The sequence below is a fragment of the Falco peregrinus genome, chromosome 5 (genome assembly GCF_023634155.1).
Source record: "Falco peregrinus isolate bFalPer1 chromosome 5, bFalPer1.pri, whole genome shotgun sequence".
Taxonomy (NCBI): Eukaryota; Metazoa; Chordata; class Aves; order Falconiformes; family Falconidae; genus Falco; species Falco peregrinus.
In genome coordinates, this window is record NC_073725.1 from 16,571,006 (window position 1) to 16,593,306 (window position 22,301).

The window sequence follows — 22,301 nt, forward strand, 5'->3', positions numbered from 1 at the left end:
GGGATAGGAAGAGGAACTAGGAGCAAATTCTAGAGACAATGGCTTGTTTATTATTGCAGATTTTTTCTGGCAGATGCAGTGTTGATGTTGAAAAAGGACAGCAGAGAACTTGTAACAATGTTCTTCTGGACTGGTCTGATTTGAGCCAAGATGGCTTAGGCTGAGGTCTCCGTATAGTGAAAACAATTTCTGTCCTTTGGGACTCTGGCAGCGTTCCCTTTCTCCACAACCTTCACTTTATATTTAGTTTCAGTTGCATGAACTGGGCTAGATAGGCATGTTAGGATAACCTTTGTCTTCCACATTTGGTCTTAACCAGGAGGTAGCTGATGTTGCTGAGCATCACCGAACCCCTCTGGAGAAATGAGCTGTTGAAAAGTCCTTGCCAATCTGCTGCTATGCGATCCATGAATCTCATACACGTGTGCTTTCTAATTGCTTCCCTAATTTATGTGCCCCCATTCACAGATGTTCCTTTTCCTCCCCAGTCTTTCTTTGCCTAAATAATCACATGATATTTTTGGTATCCAAGTATTGTAGGATTACATCAAGGCTTTTCTTTTACAGAAAGCCAAAGGGCTTTATGCACGGTTGAAGAGACTCAGTTCTGTTTACTTAAATCTAGAATCTAGGCTGCAAAAATGTTCCACTCTTTCCATAATTCCATCTTTCCATCTGTAGGCTTTGTTGAAGCAGTGAAAATGGTTGTAGGATGGTTGATGCTGTGCTTTGGGAGTATGGTGTACTCATTGGAAGCCTGTTTATTAAAATCAGCATGCAGCATATAAGTACACAAAGGAAGTGAGTTGTGTGTGGTTGATGAGTTCACCTCACTGCTCATCTTAGGAAGCTTCTTTCCCACCAGGAGTGCCATTATGCAGCTGGAGTAGATCTTGTAAATTTTTTTAATTTATTTTTTCTTTCTTGCGTTAATAGCATCCTGGTGCAGAGACTTTACATGGAGTAAAGGACATGGTAAATCTGCAACTGTCGTGACCTCAGCACTCTCCAAAGCTGTGTGTATCTTGCATCTTCTCAGGACAGATGAACCCTGTCCTCTTGAATATGTGCATCCTAGCAGAGGAAGAAAAACTTTTCAGATTTGCCTCACTATTGCTGTAGGACCAAGGAATGGCTAAGGAATCTTGCCACTGCCTTGCAGCTTCCAAAGAGACATTGGCTCACATTTCACCAAAACTTCTTTCCTCTAGCCAGTGCTTGGCGCTGTCAGCTCCTGGCCCTTGCAGACCAGAGTTTGTGAAAACCACATCTGCATCGAGTCTGTATGACAGGTAAAGGTAGAACAGTGTGTTGCAGCTCATGCAGCAATGGGAATGAACAACATCCTTTCTTACCAACCCTGCAAAGAGGCAGGCTGTGATAAACACACCAGGCATGAGCACGATCTTGCCATGTACAATCTTGTCCACTGCTGTGACTTTCTGAATTTCTTGCTTTGTGGGACACTGATTTTTGCAGCTGTTTTTATTTGCTCTTGTAATACTTGTGTTTTTAAGAACACTCACTGCCATTTTTCTACTGTCCAATTTTGAAAGCGTGTCATTTTTATTTTTACCTATTCCTTTACACATTCAGTAGTCACTGATGAATAAAACTACATAATGAAGACACTTTTTTGTTTGTTATCTCTGTAGCTGAAAGAACATATCTTTTCTGGGTTGCTGCTTAAAATTGCAGTTTATAAAGTGTTCATAAAGCCTGAGTTTAGTGTGTCTTCTCATGTGACAGAGTCCTAAACATCTCTGTCAGTGTTTCACTGGCTACAAGATTATTGTTTTTACTAGTACTGTTCCAGCATGAAAAAATAAATCCTCTAAAGGGTATGGGATGGTTCCTTTGAAATGATGTCTCCCTAACCCTGCTTTAAAGGCCAGAGAAACCTGCTCTGGTACAAAACCTTTGTGTTCATTTTAAATGCCATTGCACTACACCCGGAAGGGTTTCTTGGGTTGAGTCATGCAGCTAGGTCTCTTCATTTTGGTACAGAGTCTTGGCAGTGACTCTTGAGCAGAGCAGAACAAGGGGTACCGCAGCACACCTGTGCGTCTAGTGCAGGCTGCCTTTTAGCGACGCCGTGTGCCCACCACCCTGAGTGTGGGGGCTTGGGTTTAACGGCAGTCAGCTCTGAGGAGGAGGGAGCAGGGCATGTTGTTGTGCGAGTCAGAGCTGGAAGCTGAGGACCGAAGCAACTAACCTTTCAGGTGCTGGAAGGGACCGTACACCTACCCGCCATATATGTGGGTTAGGGTTAGAATGAGGGTTTTGCAAAGCAGGGAGCCCAGGATGGAATGGTGTGGCACGTTGCAGAGCTCGGAGCTGGTCTGCCACCAGGACAGTTGCATCGAAAGACTGGGTCAAGCTTTTGCAGTAGCCAGGCACGCCGGCACTGCTCATTCCTGCACCGTGGCTGAAAATGTCAGGGAGCAGCCATACAGCCTGGAAAGCTGCTGTGAAGCTCTGTTCCTCACCTGGAATGCTGGGTTTGTTAGTGTTGCCCAAGAAGCTGGTTCTGGTCCCAGAGGCTGTTTGCCACCTCGGCTCTGGAGAGCTGAGGGGATGCTGAGGGTGAAGGAGATGGTCTGGCTATTTGCCTTTTGGGTCTGAACTAGGTCAGGACTGCCACGCCAGCCTTTCGCTGCTCTGGGACGCAGGCACGTTAAAAAAAGCGGCTTTCTGGAGGCTGGCAACCCCCCCGAGCACCCCTCCTGCCTGGCAGGGGGCAGGGAGATGGTGTGCGGGGAGTTGCACAGCTGCAAAATGCCGCGGTGCGGATCGTTCCCCAGACCCCGGTAGATGGGGCTGTTATTCCTGGTTTGTCCACGGTGCTGCTGCTGCTGCCGGCAGCGTGTCAGGACAGCTGGACAGAGCAGGCACCGGCTGAGGGAAGGATGGTCAGAAAGGCTTCGTCGACACATCTGGGGCTTTCGGGGTGACTCCTTGTGGTGCAAGAGATCGCCTGCCCCTCCTAAATATCCCAGCTGCTATTCAGTGCCGCAGGAGCCACTGAATAAATCCCCTAGCGACGAGGACTGGTGGGAAAGGGTCTTCAGCGCCAGCCTCCACCTCCTGCGGTCGGAGCCGAGCTGGCCCAGGATGGTGCCTTCTCATAGGGAGCATAACACGCTTTTTGTAAAAAATCCCCAAGCCCTACTGTTTTTTGTATGCACCTCTGAGTGTTAAACTTGCCTCCACTCTCGGCTGCAAACCTTGATCTTGCTTTTAATTTCCCTAAGGAAGCAAGTGTGGGATGCTGCTGGCTTCCAGTGCAGAGAAACACAGTGCTGCTAGTTGGAGATGCCTTGGAAACCTTCTAGTTCGCCCATCCTGCTTGGGTTATTGCTTCCAGCATTTCTAGTGACTTGCCTTCTCCCTAGTACTCCCAAAGCTCACAGGTATGCAACTCGTACACCTGTTGCTTTGCTTATATAGGGAAAATTAAGCAGCACATGTAGAGAGGGAATCGGTGTGTACCATTTTCCACTACCTGTTATTTTGCCTTTACAGGCTCTAATTTGAGAGGCAAGATAACAAAAAAACCAAAAGCCACCAGCACTTCCATCTCCACAGCATCTTTTCTGGTGGCTCCTTTAGGCCACATGCCTGCTCCCAGCTGGGTAAGGTTTTATGGGCCCCAGGTGCCACGGACCGGAGCACCTCCGCCCTTCTGTTCCCAAGGACTAGTGTGGGGTAGGAGTGAACATGCTGTTGGCTTTTCGTCTTGGCTTTTGCTGTGGTTTAACCCCAGCCAGTAACTAAGTACCACACAGCTGCTCATTAACTCCCTCTGCCTCTGAGGGCTGGGGAGGAAAATTAAGAAGGAAGAGGAAACTCAAGGATTGAGGTAAGAACAATTTAATAATTGAAATAAAATAACAATAATAACAACAGCAATTATAATGCAAAGGAGGAAGAAGGGGAGAGGAATAAAATGCAAAGGGAAGCTAAAAAACCCCCAATTGATGCACCCAGTTGCTCACCAACCCCTGACTGATGCCCAGCTGGTCCTTGAACAGCAGTCAGCAACTCCCAGCCAGCTCCCCCCTTGTTTATATACTAAGCATGATGTTCTGTGCTACGGAATATCCCTTCTGCTTGTTCAGGTCAGCGGTCCTGGCTCTGCTCCCTCCCGGCTTCTTGTGCCCCTCCAGCTTTCTTGCTGGCAGGGCCTGAGAAGCTGAAAAGTCCTTGACTTAGTATAAAACATCACAACAACTGGAAACATCAGTGTGCTACCAACATGGTTCTTGCACCAAATCCAAAACACAGCACTGCACCAGCTACTAAGAGGAAAATTAACTCTATCCCAGCTGAAACCAGGACAGGTTTGTGAGGCAAACCCACTCTGAATGCTGTAAGCAGCCAGCAGTTCTCCATCAGCTCCTTCAGGAGGGCTGAGAACACCAGCAACTAGCTTTTCTGATTTCAAGGGTTCAACCCTTTGAAAAGTTTTGAGATTAATTTTAAGTTATAACTCTGTTTACCTAAGTGTGGCTTGGATTCCTCCTTGACTCCTAGGCTGCTGCACCTTGTTTTAAATTTTATTTTCCTTCTGTGAAAGCTACGTGTTTGTGGTTTTGTTTCAAAATGAGAACTGGGATTTCTCAAACCATACCTTGAATATAGAAGCAAGAACTTCATTAAAATGTCAGTTATGAGGCTTGTGATATAAAATGCTGCAAGTTATCAATACTGTGTGATGCCTCGATGGGACAAGTGCTTTATGGAGCTCTTCTTTTGCGGTGGCAGGTTGGTCTGTGCTGGCTCTGCTCTCTTGGGATCTGGGAGATGGAGGCTGCTCTGTTCAGGTAAGTGTCAAGCCTCTGCATTTATTTAATTTTTATTTTAAATCTACCGTTACAAGAAGAGTGGACTGACCTTCCCTTCTGGTGTCCATTTGTTAGGCACCTGTGTTGGAGCAGTGCACCTCTCAGCTGGCTGCAGCCTGTGTGCACGTTTGCCCCTGTGTGCGTGCTGGGACACGAGGGCTGCTGTAAGACTGCTGTCTTCTGGGACTGTGGCTTTTTGATTAATGTCTTTTGAGGCTCTTCTGCTAATAAGATAATTGCAAAACAAAGAACGGAGGAGGGCAATGAGTGCCTCCTGTGGGGCAGTGTAAGACAGGGCAACAGCACAGGGACCAGGCACAGAGCAGCCGTCTCTTCCCGTGCAGAGGCTGGGGTGAACTTAGCGGTTGTGGTAGCCACTTGAGCAATGTGTTGCTGGTACCATAGGGACCCCTGTGGCAAGTATGTGCTTGGTGCATCTTCCTGGTTAGGTAAGGTATAATGGAGGCTCCCTAGGATGTGTCTTTGCCCTGCAGAGCCCCCATGTGCCACCTTTCTGGTGCCGGTGGGGTGCGTTTCTCATGGGGTCAGTTTGACATAAGCAGTTACTTCGGAGTGAGGAGAGCTCTCTCCCCCTGCACGGCTGCTGGTGGGCCTGTTTATGTGGGGCTCCCTGAGAACGGGGGCTCTGAGCTTCAGGCCAGTGCCTTGACTGACCAAGGAACAGCACCGTCCCCAAACCCACCCTGAGGCTCCCTTCTTATCTGTGGACAGGTGGAGCAATAGCCTTGCAAATAGTTTTTAACAGATGTTGCTTTCAGATGCCCTGCCTTGCATCCCTTATTCTTCCCTCTGAATGTGAGGCCGGGACATGCCAAGGAAGGGGCACCACGCCGTCTGTGGGCAGCTTGGGGCTGCCAACGCATCAGCGCCGGCTCCCCCTCACCCAGGGAGGGTAACAACCTGAAATGCTATTAGTAAATGAACCGTGACTAAGCAGGGTTGAATCAGTGCTGGGTTGGGATGTGTCGTTGGCTGGGAGGTGCAGGATCTGGTGGTGGATGGCAGGGAGCCGGGGCTGTCCATCTCCCTTATGCCCATGAGCTCTTGCTACGTTTCTGATTAGAGTGGTGAGGAATTGATGCAAACTTTTCATGCTGTCTGGGCCAAAGTCCAACCCAAACAACCCTTTCCAGCTACGTGCAACTCCCCTTTATTTTTAGATGGATATTTGTTTTTTTCTCTTGGGCTTTGTGTTGAAGGAGTGCTGTGAGCAATGTATGTCTGGTTCATCCCCAATGAGGTTACAGTTTTAGCTATTTGGTGGATAACCAGGTCAAATAAACTACTTGGCTTCAGCTTTGGTGGCACCGTGGTAGCATTGCATACCCAGGTGTTGACTTGTCCTGTTCCAGGACAAGTAGATTAGGTCTTCAGAGCCAACAAAAGGTCTTTAAAGCTACTTATCCTCCATGTTACTGGCGTTGGGGGGGGCATAAGTGGCTCAAAGGGCACGTGTCTGACATTGGGCTTTCCTGGAGATGGGTTACAGCAGATTTCCACTGCTTCTGCACAGGGGGACCAGCTCTGCCCATGAGTCAATGCTCAGGGCAGTGCAAAGGCAGAGGTTTCCCTACTGCTGCCTCTCTGCTGCTGTAGCACAATATTGTCCCATGCAGGGATGATGGCAGATGTGTGGGAAGCTGAACAGGAGCTTCAGAGAGAACTTCCAGGCTGAGCTGCAGCCACTTCTAAGGGAGAGAATGCCAGTGACACGTTAGTTATATTTGTGTATGCAGTGTCAAAATCCTTCTGCAGCCCCAGCTGGGCTTCCTGAGGAGGAGAAGCTCAGTTTGCTGGGGCCTCTGTAAAAGCTCTGCAGCCCTGGCCTTGAGGCTGCTTCCCCACTGCATCAGCTGCTGATGGAGCTGGGGGACCCACAAGCTGCAGGGATGCTGCTGTGATGGCAGTGAAGCTCTGCTTGGTGTTCAGGAGGTGTTTGTACCACTGTGCCCAAGCTACTGTAGCAAAGTGCTCCAGCTAATGAAGAAAGCATGTTTTTTTATTATGGTTTTTTTGTTTTGTTTTGTTCTCTACTTGGCCCTGAGCTTTCCCAGTAACTGATGTAAATAAATATGATAATAACCTTTGTTTTTTTAAGATCCTAAACATCTGCTTAGGCACTGAATTATTTGCTGCTGCTTCTATCCACAAAATCCAAAAGTCCCATATGTGATGAAATCTTCCTTAATTAGACGAAGGTTTGGATCCGCAGTCTTGTGCGGAAGAAGCCTTGGTTCATCTAAACAACTTTGCTTTGAGGGAAGGAGAATGGAGAAAGGGGGAGGACACAGCTCTTCGGGTGTTTCTGCAACTGCTGTTCCCCGCAAAACAGGGTTACTAATTCATTTTTAATAATGTTCCACCTACTACTAGCCTGATTTGCACACTTCATCACTGTGATGGTTTGCCTGTCCTGAAGCAGTCCAGTTTGCAATGCAATATGCTGCTATGTTTGGTTTTTTTATTTTATCTTCAGCTGAGCTGAAGTTATTTTTTCTCCCTTCCACATTGCCTGGAGAAAGATGGCATTGGCAGCTTCTGCAAGCATTGCTCAGTTCCCACCGGAGAAGCTCTCCTTGCCTCTGTTCCTGCTTTAATATCCTGCAGCTGTTTCCTTGCAAAACTTTTTCATTGCTTGAATGCAGCAGCAGAGGGGGGATGGTGTGTCCTTACCCCCGTGCTGGCCCTGAGGGGGGTGCAGGGCTGCTGAATTGCTAACCCACCCACTTGCTACACCTGGTACCCTCCCGATTTCCCAGCTCTGTGAGCTGGGTTAAATGTTAAATGATGCTAAATCCTGCTCCGGTTCCCTTGGGCGTGAGTTTATGGGCAGCACAGATGGGGGCTCTCCTGCCTGGGTCTGGCCCCCGGAAGGTGGGGGAGACCCTCTGTGGTTGCCCTTCTCCTCCCCTGGGCCGCTCTGACACCTCCAGGGAGCTTCTGCCTATCTAGCCTTTTCATGGGGGTTTGATGCTGATACACACAAAGCTTTTGCCTGCTGGTGAATGGCGCCTGTCTGTCCATCCCTGGGTGCCTGTGGGCTCTCCTCCCTCCGCCGGCATGCTGCCCTGGGAGGATGCTCGGTGCACCAGCTGCAAATGAATCACCTCACCTCAGTGCTTTCCCGTTTTGCTGTCAATCATGAAAGAGTGGTGCAGAAAATAATATCGATCCTGAAACATTTTAAAATCCACTCATCTTCACCTCAGTGCCTGTGTGGATACGCACATACACAGACCGTCTCCCAGCATGTGGGAGCTTAGTGGCCTCTGTTTGCTGAGTGCGTGGAGGAGAGGCGGGGTATTCCTGGGTAGCACCACGTGGTACCAGTTTAAGATTTAGAGACAATGTTCACAGCTGGTTTTGCCTGTCTATAGACAGCTGAATTGAAGGGGACCCAGGGATCTGGGTCCTGTGATTGGAAAAGAATGATTGCAGCAGGGCCAAGCCTTCCCGCGTGAGCTCGTCACGGCGTAGTGTTGTGTTGGAATAGTCCATTTAACACACGATGCTGGATTCTGGTTCAGCAATGACGGCTGTGTTGTGTGAGAAATGGGCTGGGACCTAGAAATCATCAGTTTCCAGAGTTGCCTTTTTCCCTAGGGAAAAACTGTGTCTGAGCATTTGTGAGCGATAAAGTCTTGGCTGCAGATGAAACCAGGCAGCCACCTGCCAAAGGACAAGCTGCTGCCTCAGGGCTTAGGCAAGCGGTAAGAGAAGTGTGACAGGGAGAACCCCCCTCCCATCCCATGCCTGTCAGGCTGGAGAGCTGATAACGTTGCATGCAGCATGGATCAGAATGGGACGGATCACTCTTTAAAGCCTTTTGGTGAGCACCTTTCTGTTTTTTCTTTTTGTCAAGACATCACTGCTTTGAAGAGACGTGGTTTAGAGATGCAGTGGGGTCAGGCTTCAGAGGTCCCCGTCTGACTTGCTCCAGTGACAGCAAAAGCATGTGATGTATGGTCATGGAGAGGGGTCTGACCATGCTGGGGTGCAGAGATGTGGGCAACCTGCTGCACCCACATCCTGCCGGGGCCCAGCCAGGGGCCCACAGGACATTAGATCGAGTCTTAGTGCATCTTCACCAGCATGGAGGCCACTGTGGTGCTTCTGGCACTGGCAGAGCCCCTGCTCTGCTAGGCATACTGAGCAGCGTATGTGGGGTGGGATAAGCTGTAAAAATACCAGTCTCCACCACCAGGAATTTTCTGTAGGTGTGGCGAAATGGCCATCAGTTGTCTTCCTCACCTGGTTTCACTGGTGAAAGTTTCTCAGGGTAGGTGTCAGCAGGTGCTGGAGGCAGTGCAGCTTGTGGTCCCTGTCCCTGTGATGGCTCTTGTGGTGTGTGGAGCCTCTTTGTAGTTGAGAGGTTTCTTTAGCTTCGATCTGCGGATGACACCCCTCCTTGGCACCTTGAAAGGAACCAAAAATCCCTCCCCCAAACTGGTTTGTTAGCTGGTATGAGGAAACCTTTCTGCCCCTGCCTTGAGCAGTGCTGTGCAGCAAAAGACAGTGACAATCCCGAAGAAGAAAGGAGGTGGGTTACACGTGACATCGCTGTAGCTCAGAGTTTCAAGCAAGGTGACAGTGCTACAGCTGTGAGGGTTCAAAATGTGTGATAATGGCTTTGTCTTAGTGCAGGGTCAGTTATAGGAGCAGAGGATAAAAGGGAGCTCAACAAGATGATCTTGACTGCTTCTTGGGAGTGAGGCTGTCAGGGAAAAAATGCTGTCAATGGTGGTGGCATGCAATGCTTGTTCCCCTTTCTCTCCCTGGAAAGCTTCATATAAACTAGCTGAAACTGAAAGCTCAGATGTTTGAATGTTCTCTTTTGGAAAGAACTTACTCTCCTTCTGGAGTGAAAAGCGAATTTTTCTGCATTAGAGAAGCCAAGGTCCCAGTATTATGGTACTGAATGCAAAATCAATGTATTCTTTGGATGTATGTGAGATATTTGGACCACTTTTCTGGCTTTATGAGCAAACCTGTTTAGTGGCATCTACTATTTTCTATTCATTGTGAGTACAGAAAGCAGTTTGTCTCATTCTGTGGCCAAACACAGTGTGAAAGAAATGGCTGAATGGCTTGTTTTGACCCTAAGAGAAGTGTGTGCGTTGGCATCTCTTTCACAACTCATGTTTAGCCACATATGTTTTGATAAATTGCCTTTTTAAGATTTATTTTTTATTTTGATGAGATTTCCGTTCATCAGTAACGTTCATCAGCATCTTTCCATGCTCTGCCTGGCCACGCAAACTAAAAACTGATGTCCATGAGAGCTGTCTGTTTAAAAGCAAGCCTTTGGTGAGAAGAATAATAAAATAATTAAGCTTAGAACCTTGTTTTTTTACCAAAACCTTTTGGATGCAGCATTTGAGCTAGTGGCCACAGATGATGTGAAAAATTTGCAATGCAGGGGGCTTTTCTAGTCATATATGAATGCAAACTGTGTGCTGTGTGAGATGGTACTGGGAGGCTCCCACTACCAGCACTGAGCTTTTTACTTTTCCTTTCTGCTTGATGTTAGCCTGAGCCCCACAGGAAGCTTGGGATGGATGTAGTCTTTTAACAAATGTCAGGGGAGGGGGTGCAAATCAATGCTGAATTCTCAGACAAGTATTTATTGCTGTTCCTAATGATAGAAAAACAGGGATGAAACCAAACACCACTGAATACTCCTATGAGTCTGTGGAGTTTAACCTACGGTTGCACGTGAGTAACTGGTAAACAGGCTCAAAACTCAGGGAGCCATAAAATCATTTCAGTCACTGTGAGGACCGAGGGTTGGCGTTTTTACACTTTTCACAACCGTTGTGCTCTAACAGAGGACCCTATTGTGAATTGGAGTCAGGGAAGAGTTGCCACCGGTCTGCAGAAATTGTCATCTAGCTGATACAGTTGCCCTCGTACGTACCCTGAAGCCTCTGAGCTTGCAAAAGACATTGATCAATGGGTTAACCTAATGTACTATGATTAGAGATGAGCAAACATTGAAAGATTAATTAGCTAATGGGCAGTTGTGTGCTCCAGAGATGACACAGTGCTTTGTAATGCTCAGTATTATTGCAGGTCTCGGGGGCCTGATTCAGAGACCATTCAAATCCTGGAATAGTTACTTATCTGGTCTAAGTATGCTTCTGCTTCTCAGGTTTTCAAAACCTGTCTGGGGTTCTCTATGGCTTCTTCATAATGTTTCTTATTGCCCTGATATTCCCTGTGCAAATAAATATTCTCTACTTTTCTTCCACATGTGCCCACCCCATGTATGCACACACAGGTTTCCAGCCCCTTTCTGTTTTCTAGCAGAAGTGAGATCTGAAGCCACGTCTCGTATTTCCAAATCATGTTTTAATGTGAAATGAGGAGCTAAGAGCAGAGAAATCCTATTCCTCATTATGCAACCATTCCCTAGGTACCAGAGCCTGCAGGGCAGACTGGCTGGGCTGAAATCAGGGCACTGTGTTGTTTCTGTGCCATCCATGCTGGATTAGCAGGCTGGCAGCACCTTCCCCAGCACTTTATGATCAATATTTTCTACAGACACTTGCAGAGAAGGATGGGTGACAAACAGCTTCTGTCTCTTGAAAAAGAGCTTCTCTTGTCTGACTCTTCGTCAGTTCAATGACTGGGTATCTCTGCAGACAGAGGTGGTGGGAAAGGCAACCACAGCCGTCTTGCACCAGCAACTCTCATGGCAAAGAGGCAAGACAAGACCTTATCTGTGAGACCCAGCTCAGAGAAATGTCTTTCCAAGACCAGGAAATAAATTTAATGAGCAGCTTCCCATGTGAAGGCCCCCTGGGAGAATGAGCAACCCCAATGATCGCAGTGTGCCTGGGAACAGCCAAACCGACTTTGAGCCGTGCACCAGGGACAGCTATTTCTACAAACAACCCATTGACTTTTCTGTATTTGAAAGCAAAGTGCAAGGATTTAGAAGAAATTCTGAATTCTCCTTTTATCTGACTCTCACTTGTATCTCCTGGAAGAGTACTTCTTTAGGACTCTGGTCTCTTTTATAAACCACAGACATCCAACAATGAGCTAGGTCTCTGTCTACAAGTAAGCACAGTGCAATATTTAAGTCCTTAATTGCTGTGAGGAATCGGATGCCTAAATTGGCTTGGACCTGAAAAATTGAATCCTTTTTCCAATCTGCCTCATGTCTGACCTAACTGGATTCCTTTGCCTAGCTCCTCAAAGGTGGACATTCCCAGACTGAGGGTCAAATGCTCTGTGGTCTGCCAAGTCATAGAGGAGAACTAAGAGACTGAGTTTCCTGTCCTGAACATATTCTATGACAAAATTTGTGACATTTAGTGGAAAAACTCAAGGTGACAATCTTTAATCTCAAATATCCCAGATGTAGTGGAATTGTTACTAGCTATATCTATGGATTTGTTTTTACTGAAGACCATGAGTTTATTTTTTACAGATTTTTTTATGAAGAACAACACATATGCGAACACCAGATCTAAGCTGGCTGGGATGGGTTTGTGTCAACAACAGGAAGAAACTGTAGCTGTAAAAGAGCAGGTCAGCCCAGAGAAGGCCTGCCACGGAGTCCTGGGAAGTTCAGTAGATCTGGAAGATACGATCCTTAAACTGCACCAGAAATTTCTAACTGGTTATAATCAGAAACGAGGCCAAAGGACTTTTAGTCTCTCAGTTGTGCTGGGTGGTGTTCTACATTAGGAGTCAAATCTAGGGATGAAATAATGGTGCAAGGTACTGTCAACAAACTATGAAAAGAGGAACAGAGCGGGAAACCCGAGAAAGCGCTGGCGGGATACACGGCAGGGATGAAGCAAAAAGGTGTAAGTCTGGAGGCGGTAGACTGGAGGAAAGCTATCACTAAGGACAAAATGCAGCTGAAAAAAACTCCTCCTGTGCTGGACTACTCTTAGTAGCAGCTGCTGTGCAGTTGGACAGGGACGCTGGCCTTTTTTAAAGAACGCTTAATTCTTCAGGTAGAGGGACAGAAAAAAAAAAAAAAGAAATCCCTTTGTTGAAATTACAGGTAAACTCACACTACTTTTATTAACTGAAGAAGACTTTGAAAGGACTGACAAGCGAGCTCACTGTGCTGTTGTTAGTGGCCACAGGGTTGCATTCTGTATGCAGTGGTTTAGCAACGCCACGGCTGATCTTCACCCTGATCACCTCCCTTTTCCTTCATGATCAACATCAGCGCAGCCACTGGGGGTTACAATGCCAAAGTACTACTAAGCTTCTAAACAAAGCTGGTTTAGATATTCTGTGTTGGATCGATACAGATCATCAGGAGTGGATGACCAACATACGGCAATCGTTTCCTGCTAAAACTACGATAGTTCATGCAGCACCTCTATTTTAATGTCAAATGGGAGAAACGTTGCTGAGCTTATCGAGCAGCATGTGAGTAGCGTGGCTGCCCTCTCCCCCTTCCAGGGACTGGTCCCAGTGGGTACCCCCTTGGCCTGGGCTGGCCAGGGTAAGGTGCCCAGACGCCCGGTGTCAGTGGCTGTGTCACAAATGTGCGTGGCGGCAGGGTGAGTGCTGCTCCTCTGCCACCGCTCATGGTGCTGCCGTCCAGGGCTGCTGCTCTGCTTTGTGTCCCGGCAGGGCTGGTTCTATTAGGAGACTCTATTTTCTTGTCTAGAGCAAAGATTATGAACGTTATTTTTTTGAAAGCAAATGCTGTCTGTCTTCCTCTCCCCAGTGGCTGCTGTTTCTTCTACATGCAATAACCCGGCTGTCTGGGGGTTTGTGTTTGAGCATCTGAGTGTAGAAATCATAAATAAGGCTGGCCAACAGCCAGTGCCTGCCTCTGCTGCCCGAGCTCTCTTTGCAGGTTCTTACTGATGCATCTGTAGGACACGGCAGCCCTACCAGGCACATGGTGGCCATGGCTAGTTGCTGATTTCAGTATTTATAATCAATGCACCCATAATGCTGCAGGACTATTTCCATTTAAATGAGCCCCCTGAGCCTGCTCTGAGGGGAAATCTGTGTTGAGCTGATCTGAACTTACCAGCTTGTCTCAGCCTTTCCAAGGAACAGCCCATTTAAATGTGAGAGGGTTATGGTGGCACTAGTCTGCTGCTCTTGTCTGCATCGAGATGGAATGAGAATCTTTCACGTGTTGCACTGCTTCTGACAACTGAGAGGAAGATGCTCTGCCAGTCAGGAAATGGCTGGTTCAGACCATGCCTGGAGGATCTGTCTTCCTTGAGAGTGCCCAGACCCGGGTGCCAAAGCCTCCTCCCGCATCTTTCTGCTCAGCTATAGATGCCCTCAGCAGAGCTGACAGCATGCATTTATTTGCCCTAAGACCAATGCAGTCCCGTAAAAAACTTCTGTCTCATTCATAACAAATTTTCCAATGAAAATCTCAATTTGGAGGAAAGCCTGTGCCTGGCCTAACTCATCAGCCCAGAAACAACGCAGGAGTTTCAGCATTGTTCCCAGAATAAATTGATGGTTTCATGGCTGGCATGATTAATAGCTGGGATACAAATCATAACTTTGGATTACAGTTCCCACACTGTGATAAGCTTGTGTGAGACATAATCTAGTCTAGAAACTTGCCCTTTCTGGTCATCCATTGGCAGGTGGACTTCTGTAAGCAGGCAAAATCTGTGCTAGTTATACTCATCCGATCCCTTGCAAATGTGTATCGCTCCGGTTTCTCAATCCTTCCCTCTCAGTTTAGTGGCCAAAGGATCTTTTTCAGGAGGGTTGAGGGGAGGTTGTTTAGTTTTTACCTTCTGGTTGTTTGGGGTGACTTTCACTCTTCGTACTTGGTGTAAGTAAATCCTCCAGATCTTGCAGCATGGGGTTAGTGCTGGCTTTGTTGTTTCTCTTGTTTTTCTCCTCTTCACGTTGCTGCATCAATAAAAAAACCCATCAGGTTTAGTTTGAAAATGCAGATGTAATCCATGAAATGCTGGCCCAGCTAAGTGTTCATTGGTATGAATGCAATCTCTTTCCATGTTCAAGGTGCAGCATCTTGGTTCAGTGACCCAAGGGTTTACAGAAAGAAAGTACATCCCACGCAGGTCTGAGAGCCTGGGAAGCAACAGCTCTGCTCCTGTTAGGGCAAAGCACTTGCTGATGACATGGTTTATAGGTCTACCAGGCTGTCTGTGTGTTTCTGCAGCTGCTAGTCCACCCTCCCTGGGATTTTGATTTGTTTTAAATGTGGACCTCTTGGGAGGGAGGGTGTCGGTGATAAATGCCAGAGGAACCGGAGGAAGGCATGGCAGCATGGGGATGGGATGTAGGGCTGTCTTTGGTTTTACTTGCATGCACTTAGGTCTTCAAAAGATTTCCTTCTGGATGGCAGGAGGAAGAAAATACCCAGGGCTGTTTATGCTCAGGACAAGCATGCTGGATGTGGAAAGGGGGAAGCTGCCCTCTCATACAGTGAGAAAGCTTGGATGGCATCCACTCCAGCTCCATCCCTGCTCCCAAAAGGGTGATCTGCCAGTGGAGGGAGTTGTGTGCTGGAGCCATGGGATGTGAGGCGGCTCATGTCCTTGCTACAGCTGAGAGGTCACAGCCCACAGAGCAGCAGGCAGCCATGGCAGATCTCTGTGAGCTCAGCAGGTCACCACATGGGGGTCTCTGGGGGACCCCAACTGCTAACCACCCCTGCTATGACCAGGCAGCTCCCATCCCTCACTCCCTAAGCAGTGGGGCTGTGCTGATGCCCTCCCTTTCCCCCTGCCCTGCTGCATGCCCCTCCTTTTGCCAGGCTTGGCTGTCTCAGCAATCCTACAGGTGCCTGCGGGACAAACATACATAATGTCGGTGCAAAGGCATGTGCTTGTCTGAAGATGTGTTTGTTCCTTTGGGTAGTGCCAGCCCTTGCCTCGTGACCCCTCCATGGGGGTTTGTGCTCTCTTAAACCCTGATCACAACCAGTTTGTGCAGCATGAAATAGACCACGTGCCCCTAAGTCCGAGTGTGCTGTAGCATGTGTTCAGCTCTTGCAATACTTGAGGTTGCCCTATGCAGGAAGACCCTTATGTTAAGCCACGTGCATGAGTGATCAGTTCTGAATTTAAGCATTCAGATGTAATTTATGGAGTCTAATTTTTCAGTGCTCACATCCTCACTTTTAATGCTGCACCAGTCTCTGATTTATGCAATGCATTGCTTCATGTGGCATTGTTTCCTTGGCTTGGATCCTGCCCTGTACTAGTAAAATGGCTGATACCAGTCCTCTGATGGCATCATGTTCTCTCCTGATGCAAGGCTTGATACTTTGTACACATCTATGTAGTACAAGACGGCACACGGTTAGACGCCCACCAGGAAAGCTCTGGGGGAAACTGGTGCTTGCAGACCAGCACAGGCCCTGATAGCAGGCCACCTTTGCTGTTTCTCATTGAGACTCCTTAACTGAGCAGAGCTGTGCTTTTGCAGGTATGCTGCTGCCAGGGCTAATCCATATAAGTTCAGGGATCTCTGCATTATTGTCCTCTACATGTTACAACCTCAACCAGTTTTGGATATTGTGAGGTCCAAATCCTACCCTGCTAATCTGAATCCTTGCATCTGCCTGTATCTTGCTTTTCCCATCTGCATGGCAGAGACAGACACCAGCCTCCTTTGTAAAGTGCTTTTTGATTACCAGTAAGAAATGTTGTTGCCATGTTGTTATTTATGGCTCTTTGCTCTTCAGCTCGTACAAAATCTGGCTGTGGTTTTGGTAGGCTTATTGCTGTCCCTGGGAAATCTCAGGCTCCAAAACGTTACTTGAACTTTGAGGTAACTTACTTTTGTAGGTGGAAAGTGCAGTTTATGGGAAAGCTTACTGTATGAAACAGCAGCCCGTGACGTGACCTATTACGGGATGTGACCACTCTTTGCAGTTAGCCATTAGGTACCGTCAGAGAGGAGTGAAAAAGCATAAAATGCATCTTCCCCTTGTGTCGCTAATGTGTTCAGAAGTGAAGACCAATTTGAAAGCATATGTTGCATGTCAGACGTGCGTGGTATTTCAAAGATGGCTTTGCCAGATCAGTACTTACCATTTGCATTTTCTTCTTCAGCTCTGCATTGGCGCGCTGGTAAGCTTCAGCCACGGCATTGAGGTAATAGATGGCAAGGCTACAAAAACAAATGTATTGCTGTAGTGATAGTATCAGGGAAGAGTGAAAGATAAATGAGGAGAACATTTAATTTTGCCTACCTTCTAATACCTAGTTTTCCCACCAGCTGTCTCCAAACTGCCTTTACAGGCTCAAGGCTTAGGAAAAATTCAGGTTGCCTCATGGCATGGTCAGCTAAGGTGGGCTGAGCCAATCCAGTAGCTCAGTTCCGCTCAAACAGAAAAAAAAATGACCGTCCTGGCCACCTGCCTCCACCTTGGCTGGCCATGGGCTCCCTCTGCTTCATTTTCACTAGCCCTGGTGAAACTAGGTGACAGCCTTGAAAACCACAAGCTCAGTTGATAAATCATATGGCTTTCTGCCATGGCTCAAAGGAAGAACATGCCTGGGAGACAAAACAGGCACCAGCTTGCACAGGGGCCTTAGAAAAAACTAGGAAACCAGGAAAATGGTGGCCGAGCAGGGCCCTGGACCCTCTCCTGAAAAGCACACTGCTCAAGGCACAGTCTTGGTTCCCACTTCAGGACCGGCTGCCTCCTGCGTCCCGGGAAGGGGCTGTTGGGAACGAGCAGAGACAGGAGCTGAGGGCAAGCAGATGCCAGGTCGGAGCAGAGCACTGGCTTTTGTTTCGATCCCTTCTTCTGCAGAAAGGGCACGCCAAAACCAGGGGAAAATGGAGCCAAGCTGGAGGGAACTGCAAGGTGAGTGGGATGGGAGAAGGCGTGCTGGCAGCCAGCCTTTGGTGCGCGGGGAGGGACGTGTTTTAAACCATGCCCAGGAGTCAGGGCCACTGCTACCTGCCAGCCAGTAATGTTTTGGTTGTCAAAAATGTCTCCTCCTGCTTTTCTAGAGTGCTTTTATTCTTTATTATTTATTTTTTTAAAAAAATATAATACATATATATTTATATTTATATATATTAAATAAATATAAATAAGTATAATAAATACAAATATAAATGTATATTTTATATATAATATATAAATATAATATAAACATATATTAAATATAAATTTAAATTATAAACATCATCTGCTTGGTGACTCCAAGCCGTTCCCAGGGAAAACACGAGCCGTTCAGTTCACCACTGTAGCTGTTCTTTTTTTTAAAAAAAAAGTAAAAGAAAATTCTCTTGTAAAAGGAAAAAAAAACAAAACCAAAAACACCTGTTTGAGTGTGGCCCAGGTTTGGTATCCTCAAAACAGGCTCAAAGGTTTTGTCAGCAGAGTGCCTGACTCTAAACCCAGCAAGGCACCGTGTACCGGCAGCTGGTTTCCAGGTCGGAGATCAGGGAGGGGTCTCAGGGTAGCCTTTCTTGAGGCATTTTGCAGGGGTCTGTCTAGAGGAAACGCATTTTCTTTCTTTTGCCTAGAATTAACCCAAAACTCATTCTTGGTGATCTCGGCTCTCTGCCCTGCAAACACCCCTTGGAAACTGTTATTTTTGTTCTTCTGCAAGGATGTGATAGTTGTATTTCTTCTATGTTATCAAACTCTATTGCCTAGGAAATATTACTTTGTAACCAGGGCTTTTGGGCTGCTCCGCTATTTTTGTTGTGACCAGCCAGGATGTAAGTGCCTAGAGCAGCCCTGTTTTCATAAAGATAACTAGGTCTGCCTATCCAGAGACATCTGGGATGCCATGCACTCTGTTTCTGAGCTCCCTTCTCAAGTTCATTGAGTAACTGAGCAAATCCACTTCCATTCCATTTTCAGTCCTTTCTCACCCTCTGCATTAGCAGCCAGCATCCTCTCCAACCACCGCAGCTTCCTCCCCTGATGGCTCCGGTGCTTGACGGGGCATTGATGGGAAGGGTGTCAACTCGCCAGGCTCCTCTCCCAAACATCGTGAGATACAGACCCACTCTGTCTCCAGGCTAAGCCTGAGTTTGCTCTGTCCTTGGTTTATTGCAGGTTTCTTGCTCAAGGGAGGTTGAGTTTGTCCAGGATGGAACTGCCCCTTAAGGGGTCGTGGGAGGGAGAGGGGAAAGGGGCAGTGCCACACGAAGGGGTTTGGGGGGGTGCTTTTGCTCCAATCCAAAGCAGGCAGATTTGCACTGGGTTGTTCAGGCCAAGCCCCAGCAATGCTGAAGTATCTTGGGTGTTCCTCCAAGGTGCATGCTGGTGTCCTGGGCAGGTCCTACAGGTGTGCTGGGTTTGCTGTTGAATTCCTGATTCATGCTGCTAGTGCTGGTTCCCAGAAAAGGCAGAGCAAAGTCAGGTCCTGGTCTGACTGAGCAGCAGCCTGAGAAGCTGTAAACTTTGCTGGGAAATCGAGTAAGCATTAGCAAATGGAGTTTATCCACTTCCAGTGGGATGCCTCTAAAGCGAACCTGGTGATGCACTCTCATGCTTGAACTGTTTAGCATAGATGCTGCATGGCACTGACACCCCTCTTCTGATTTACTGCTCCCCCAGAGCTGGGGAGAAAGTGTGGGTCACTGTCCTTCTCTAGCCTACACAGTAGTTTTCAATCTTTTTCTCCTTGATGAAGTAAGGTGCTTCTAGTTTCTGCCAGGAGGCTCTGCAAGCCATGGGTTGAAATCCTGCTCCCAACCCAGGTGGGATTAGGTTATGTGCTTGTGTGCACAATATCTCTGCTTCTTCTTGCTCTTTGTTTCCTTTCCCCCTTGTCCTCAGGCAGCTGGAAACAGGACAGGAAGTTTGACACCCACGTCACCTACTGAACCCTGTCATTGTTTGGGACCAGAAGCCAAGAACAGAAATAAGCAGAAGAGGCATTTTGGATTGCATGGGGGGAAAGGAGAAGGGCTTATCATGGCTAGAGAAAATGACTTAATTCTGTCCATAGAAGCAGAAAACACATTTTCTGAGTGTCTGCCATCAAAGTCAATTGACTGTCCATTTGTAATCCAGCTGTCACTTTTTGTAAAGGCTTTTTTATTTAGGCTGCGCTGTAGGTTGCCTTGCTTGCTACTTTGAGAACTGCTGTCTCTTTGCTCATCAGGACCAAATGAAGCTTTTGCACTTCATGGTTTTAATCTTTTGGCAAGCTGGATGGGGATCAGTGTCAGGACTAGCTCCAGCTTGACCCTGTCTACCTGTCTGCACTACAGCAGAGGTAGCAGCAGAAGCTGAAGATTTTCAGGGAGAAGGCAGGAAACTGGGGACTTGCTGAATGTGATTCCCTCAACTGAAAAGTTTCTGAGGAAAGGATTCAAGCCTTAGGAAACATCCTTGTATGGTAGCTATGATTTTGTCTGGGATTATGCCAGGAAAAGTTTGTATGCACATAGGAAGCAGCGCTTCTGCAAGACCCCTGATGCTCGTGGGGTATGTGAGAGCTACTGGCCCAGGCGCTGTAGGTCTGACTTGTCCAGGCACTGTGGGAGCAGCCACTTTTTAAGGTCTGTGACTTTCTCGGAAGCTGAATGACTGGAAATCACAAGTATCTAGTATACTCAAAGGCCTCACAGGCGGTGTATCTGGGTGGGAAATGAGGATATTTTAGGTGATGTGGACAGAGGGTATCTCTCAGTTTGCAGAGGGGATCGAGGCAGAGACCAAATGGTGTTTCGAGGAGAGATGGACTGATGGGAAGGCTGTGATGTAGGAATAGCTCAGACTGGGAAGGGGTGATAAGAGGTGTCTCTTCAGCAGATAAACTGGGTTTGTGCTGTTCCCTGTCCTGGCTGTCAGTGGAGGAAAGGGAAGGACATTGTCACTGAACAAAACATTATTTTCAAAGGTCTACTGCTCTCCCACCACTTTTTTTTTTTTTTTTGGCGGGGGGGTGGGTTGCATCAGAGCCTCAGAAACCTGACCTGCAGCCCTTTTGTAAAGGTCATCCGTTTGGAATGGATTAGTTCTGCAGTCTTCATGTCGTGTTTGCGGTAGCATCTGCTAGTGCTAGTGCCAAGCCTGCAGGAATAGAGCTAATAACTCAATAATATGCTTGGTCGTGCTATGAATGTAGCATGAGACTTGTCTCCTGCGTGTATCTGATTTGATTCTTCAAGTTAGGGTCGCTCTGCATGAGTTACAGTGATCCTCTGTAGGTTAAAATGGGTAAGTAGTTTGAGACAGGTAGAGGGATGACCGGTCATTTTCAGTTTAATTGGGATTTTTCTCATGCTATTTTTATAAGAAACTTTTGTAACATGGGCACTTGTATTTTATTTAATTTAATGGCATTATCTTTAGTGTAACCTATTCAGAATGAAGGATCACAGTGTGCGAGAGTGGCTGTACTGGATCAGCCCAGAGGCCCATCTCCAGTGTGTGGAGATGCCCAAGGAAGAATCAGAGCAGGCAAATATATGTAATACACCCCCTAACCCTCTGCCTGTCTCCTGCTGTTTAGTCTGGAGTGTTCAGAACTGCCCACAAAATTAGGCCACAGCTCTCCCACTCATTTTGATAGCTACAGAAACCTCGAGAACAATGCCAAAATTTTTTTTAAAAAAAAGAAAAAAGAGAACTGCCCTGGTCTTGGTGCTGCTGAAGGTGCTAGGGATTTAAGTGTGGATTAAAAGCTCAAATGATCAGGCAGCAATGAAAAAATTTCCAGATGTATTATTTGGAAAAAGAAAAAAAATACAACTCCCAAACCCCCAATAACCCAAACAAAAAACACACCTCTTCATATTTTTGGAATGTGTAATTTTTGAATGCACTGGCTTGGCAGTGTTGTAAATACCACCAGCTGTGACAGAAATTGCTTCTCCAAAAGACACCAAGCTGACACTGTCCATTCATATCCTGCTGGCTACTGAATTTTTTTTGTATGGAAGCTATGACAGCTTTGATATCCATGAGGCCTCTGTCAGCAATGTGTTTCATCTACAAAGTTGTGTCTAATTGGGTCAGGTAATTAAATTTTGGGAAATTGGTTGGGTGAAGGTGAGGGGGGTAGGGACCACGTGTCTGCCCTAATCTGGGCTGTTATCTCAGCAGAAGCTGTATTTAGACCTCAATAGCATCCCAGCATATTTTTTTTCCAACCTCCTCCCCCCAGCTGGGCATGTAATATTGCAAGGAAAACTTACACCATGAGCAGAATTGCAGGTATGATCAGTCCTGGATTTGCCACATAGCTGAAGATCTTGGCAACAAAGAGTGGGAAATCGAGCTCGATGGTCTCTTGAATGACTTCATACATCCTTTTCTTTCCACTGGAAAGACAAACAGCCAGTTAAGGGGTGTAGATGTTTCCTGCAGGGACAAAGTGGCTCCTAATTTAAGGATGTTAAGTCGCATGTTTCCTCCTCCTTTCAGTAAGCACCAGCTTACTGTTGGCCACCAAGGATTTTAAAATGCCTTCATTTTAAATTATCTGTTGGCCCATCCATTCCCCCCCATCCCCCACT

General features: G+C 47.1%; 1 protein-coding gene across 1 annotated transcript in view; it reads right to left on the bottom strand.

Annotated features, from left to right (window-relative positions):
• Positions 1 to 12,944: 12,944 nt before the first annotated feature.
• TMC2 (transmembrane channel like 2) overlaps positions 12,945 to 22,301 on the bottom strand; it is a 34,757-nt gene continuing 25,400 nt past the window's right edge. Inside the window, exons 17-20 of the mRNA XM_027793645.2 lie at positions 21,981 to 22,106; positions 16,892 to 16,970; positions 14,618 to 14,738; positions 12,945 to 13,508 (exon numbers count right to left, since the gene is read on the bottom strand). Of these exons, the coding sequence (XP_027649446.1) occupies positions 13,255 to 13,508; positions 14,618 to 14,738; positions 16,892 to 16,970; positions 21,981 to 22,106 (580 nt within the window). The 3' untranslated portion in view covers positions 12,945 to 13,254. The remainder of the gene's footprint in view (positions 13,509 to 14,617; positions 14,739 to 16,891; positions 16,971 to 21,980; positions 22,107 to 22,301) is intronic.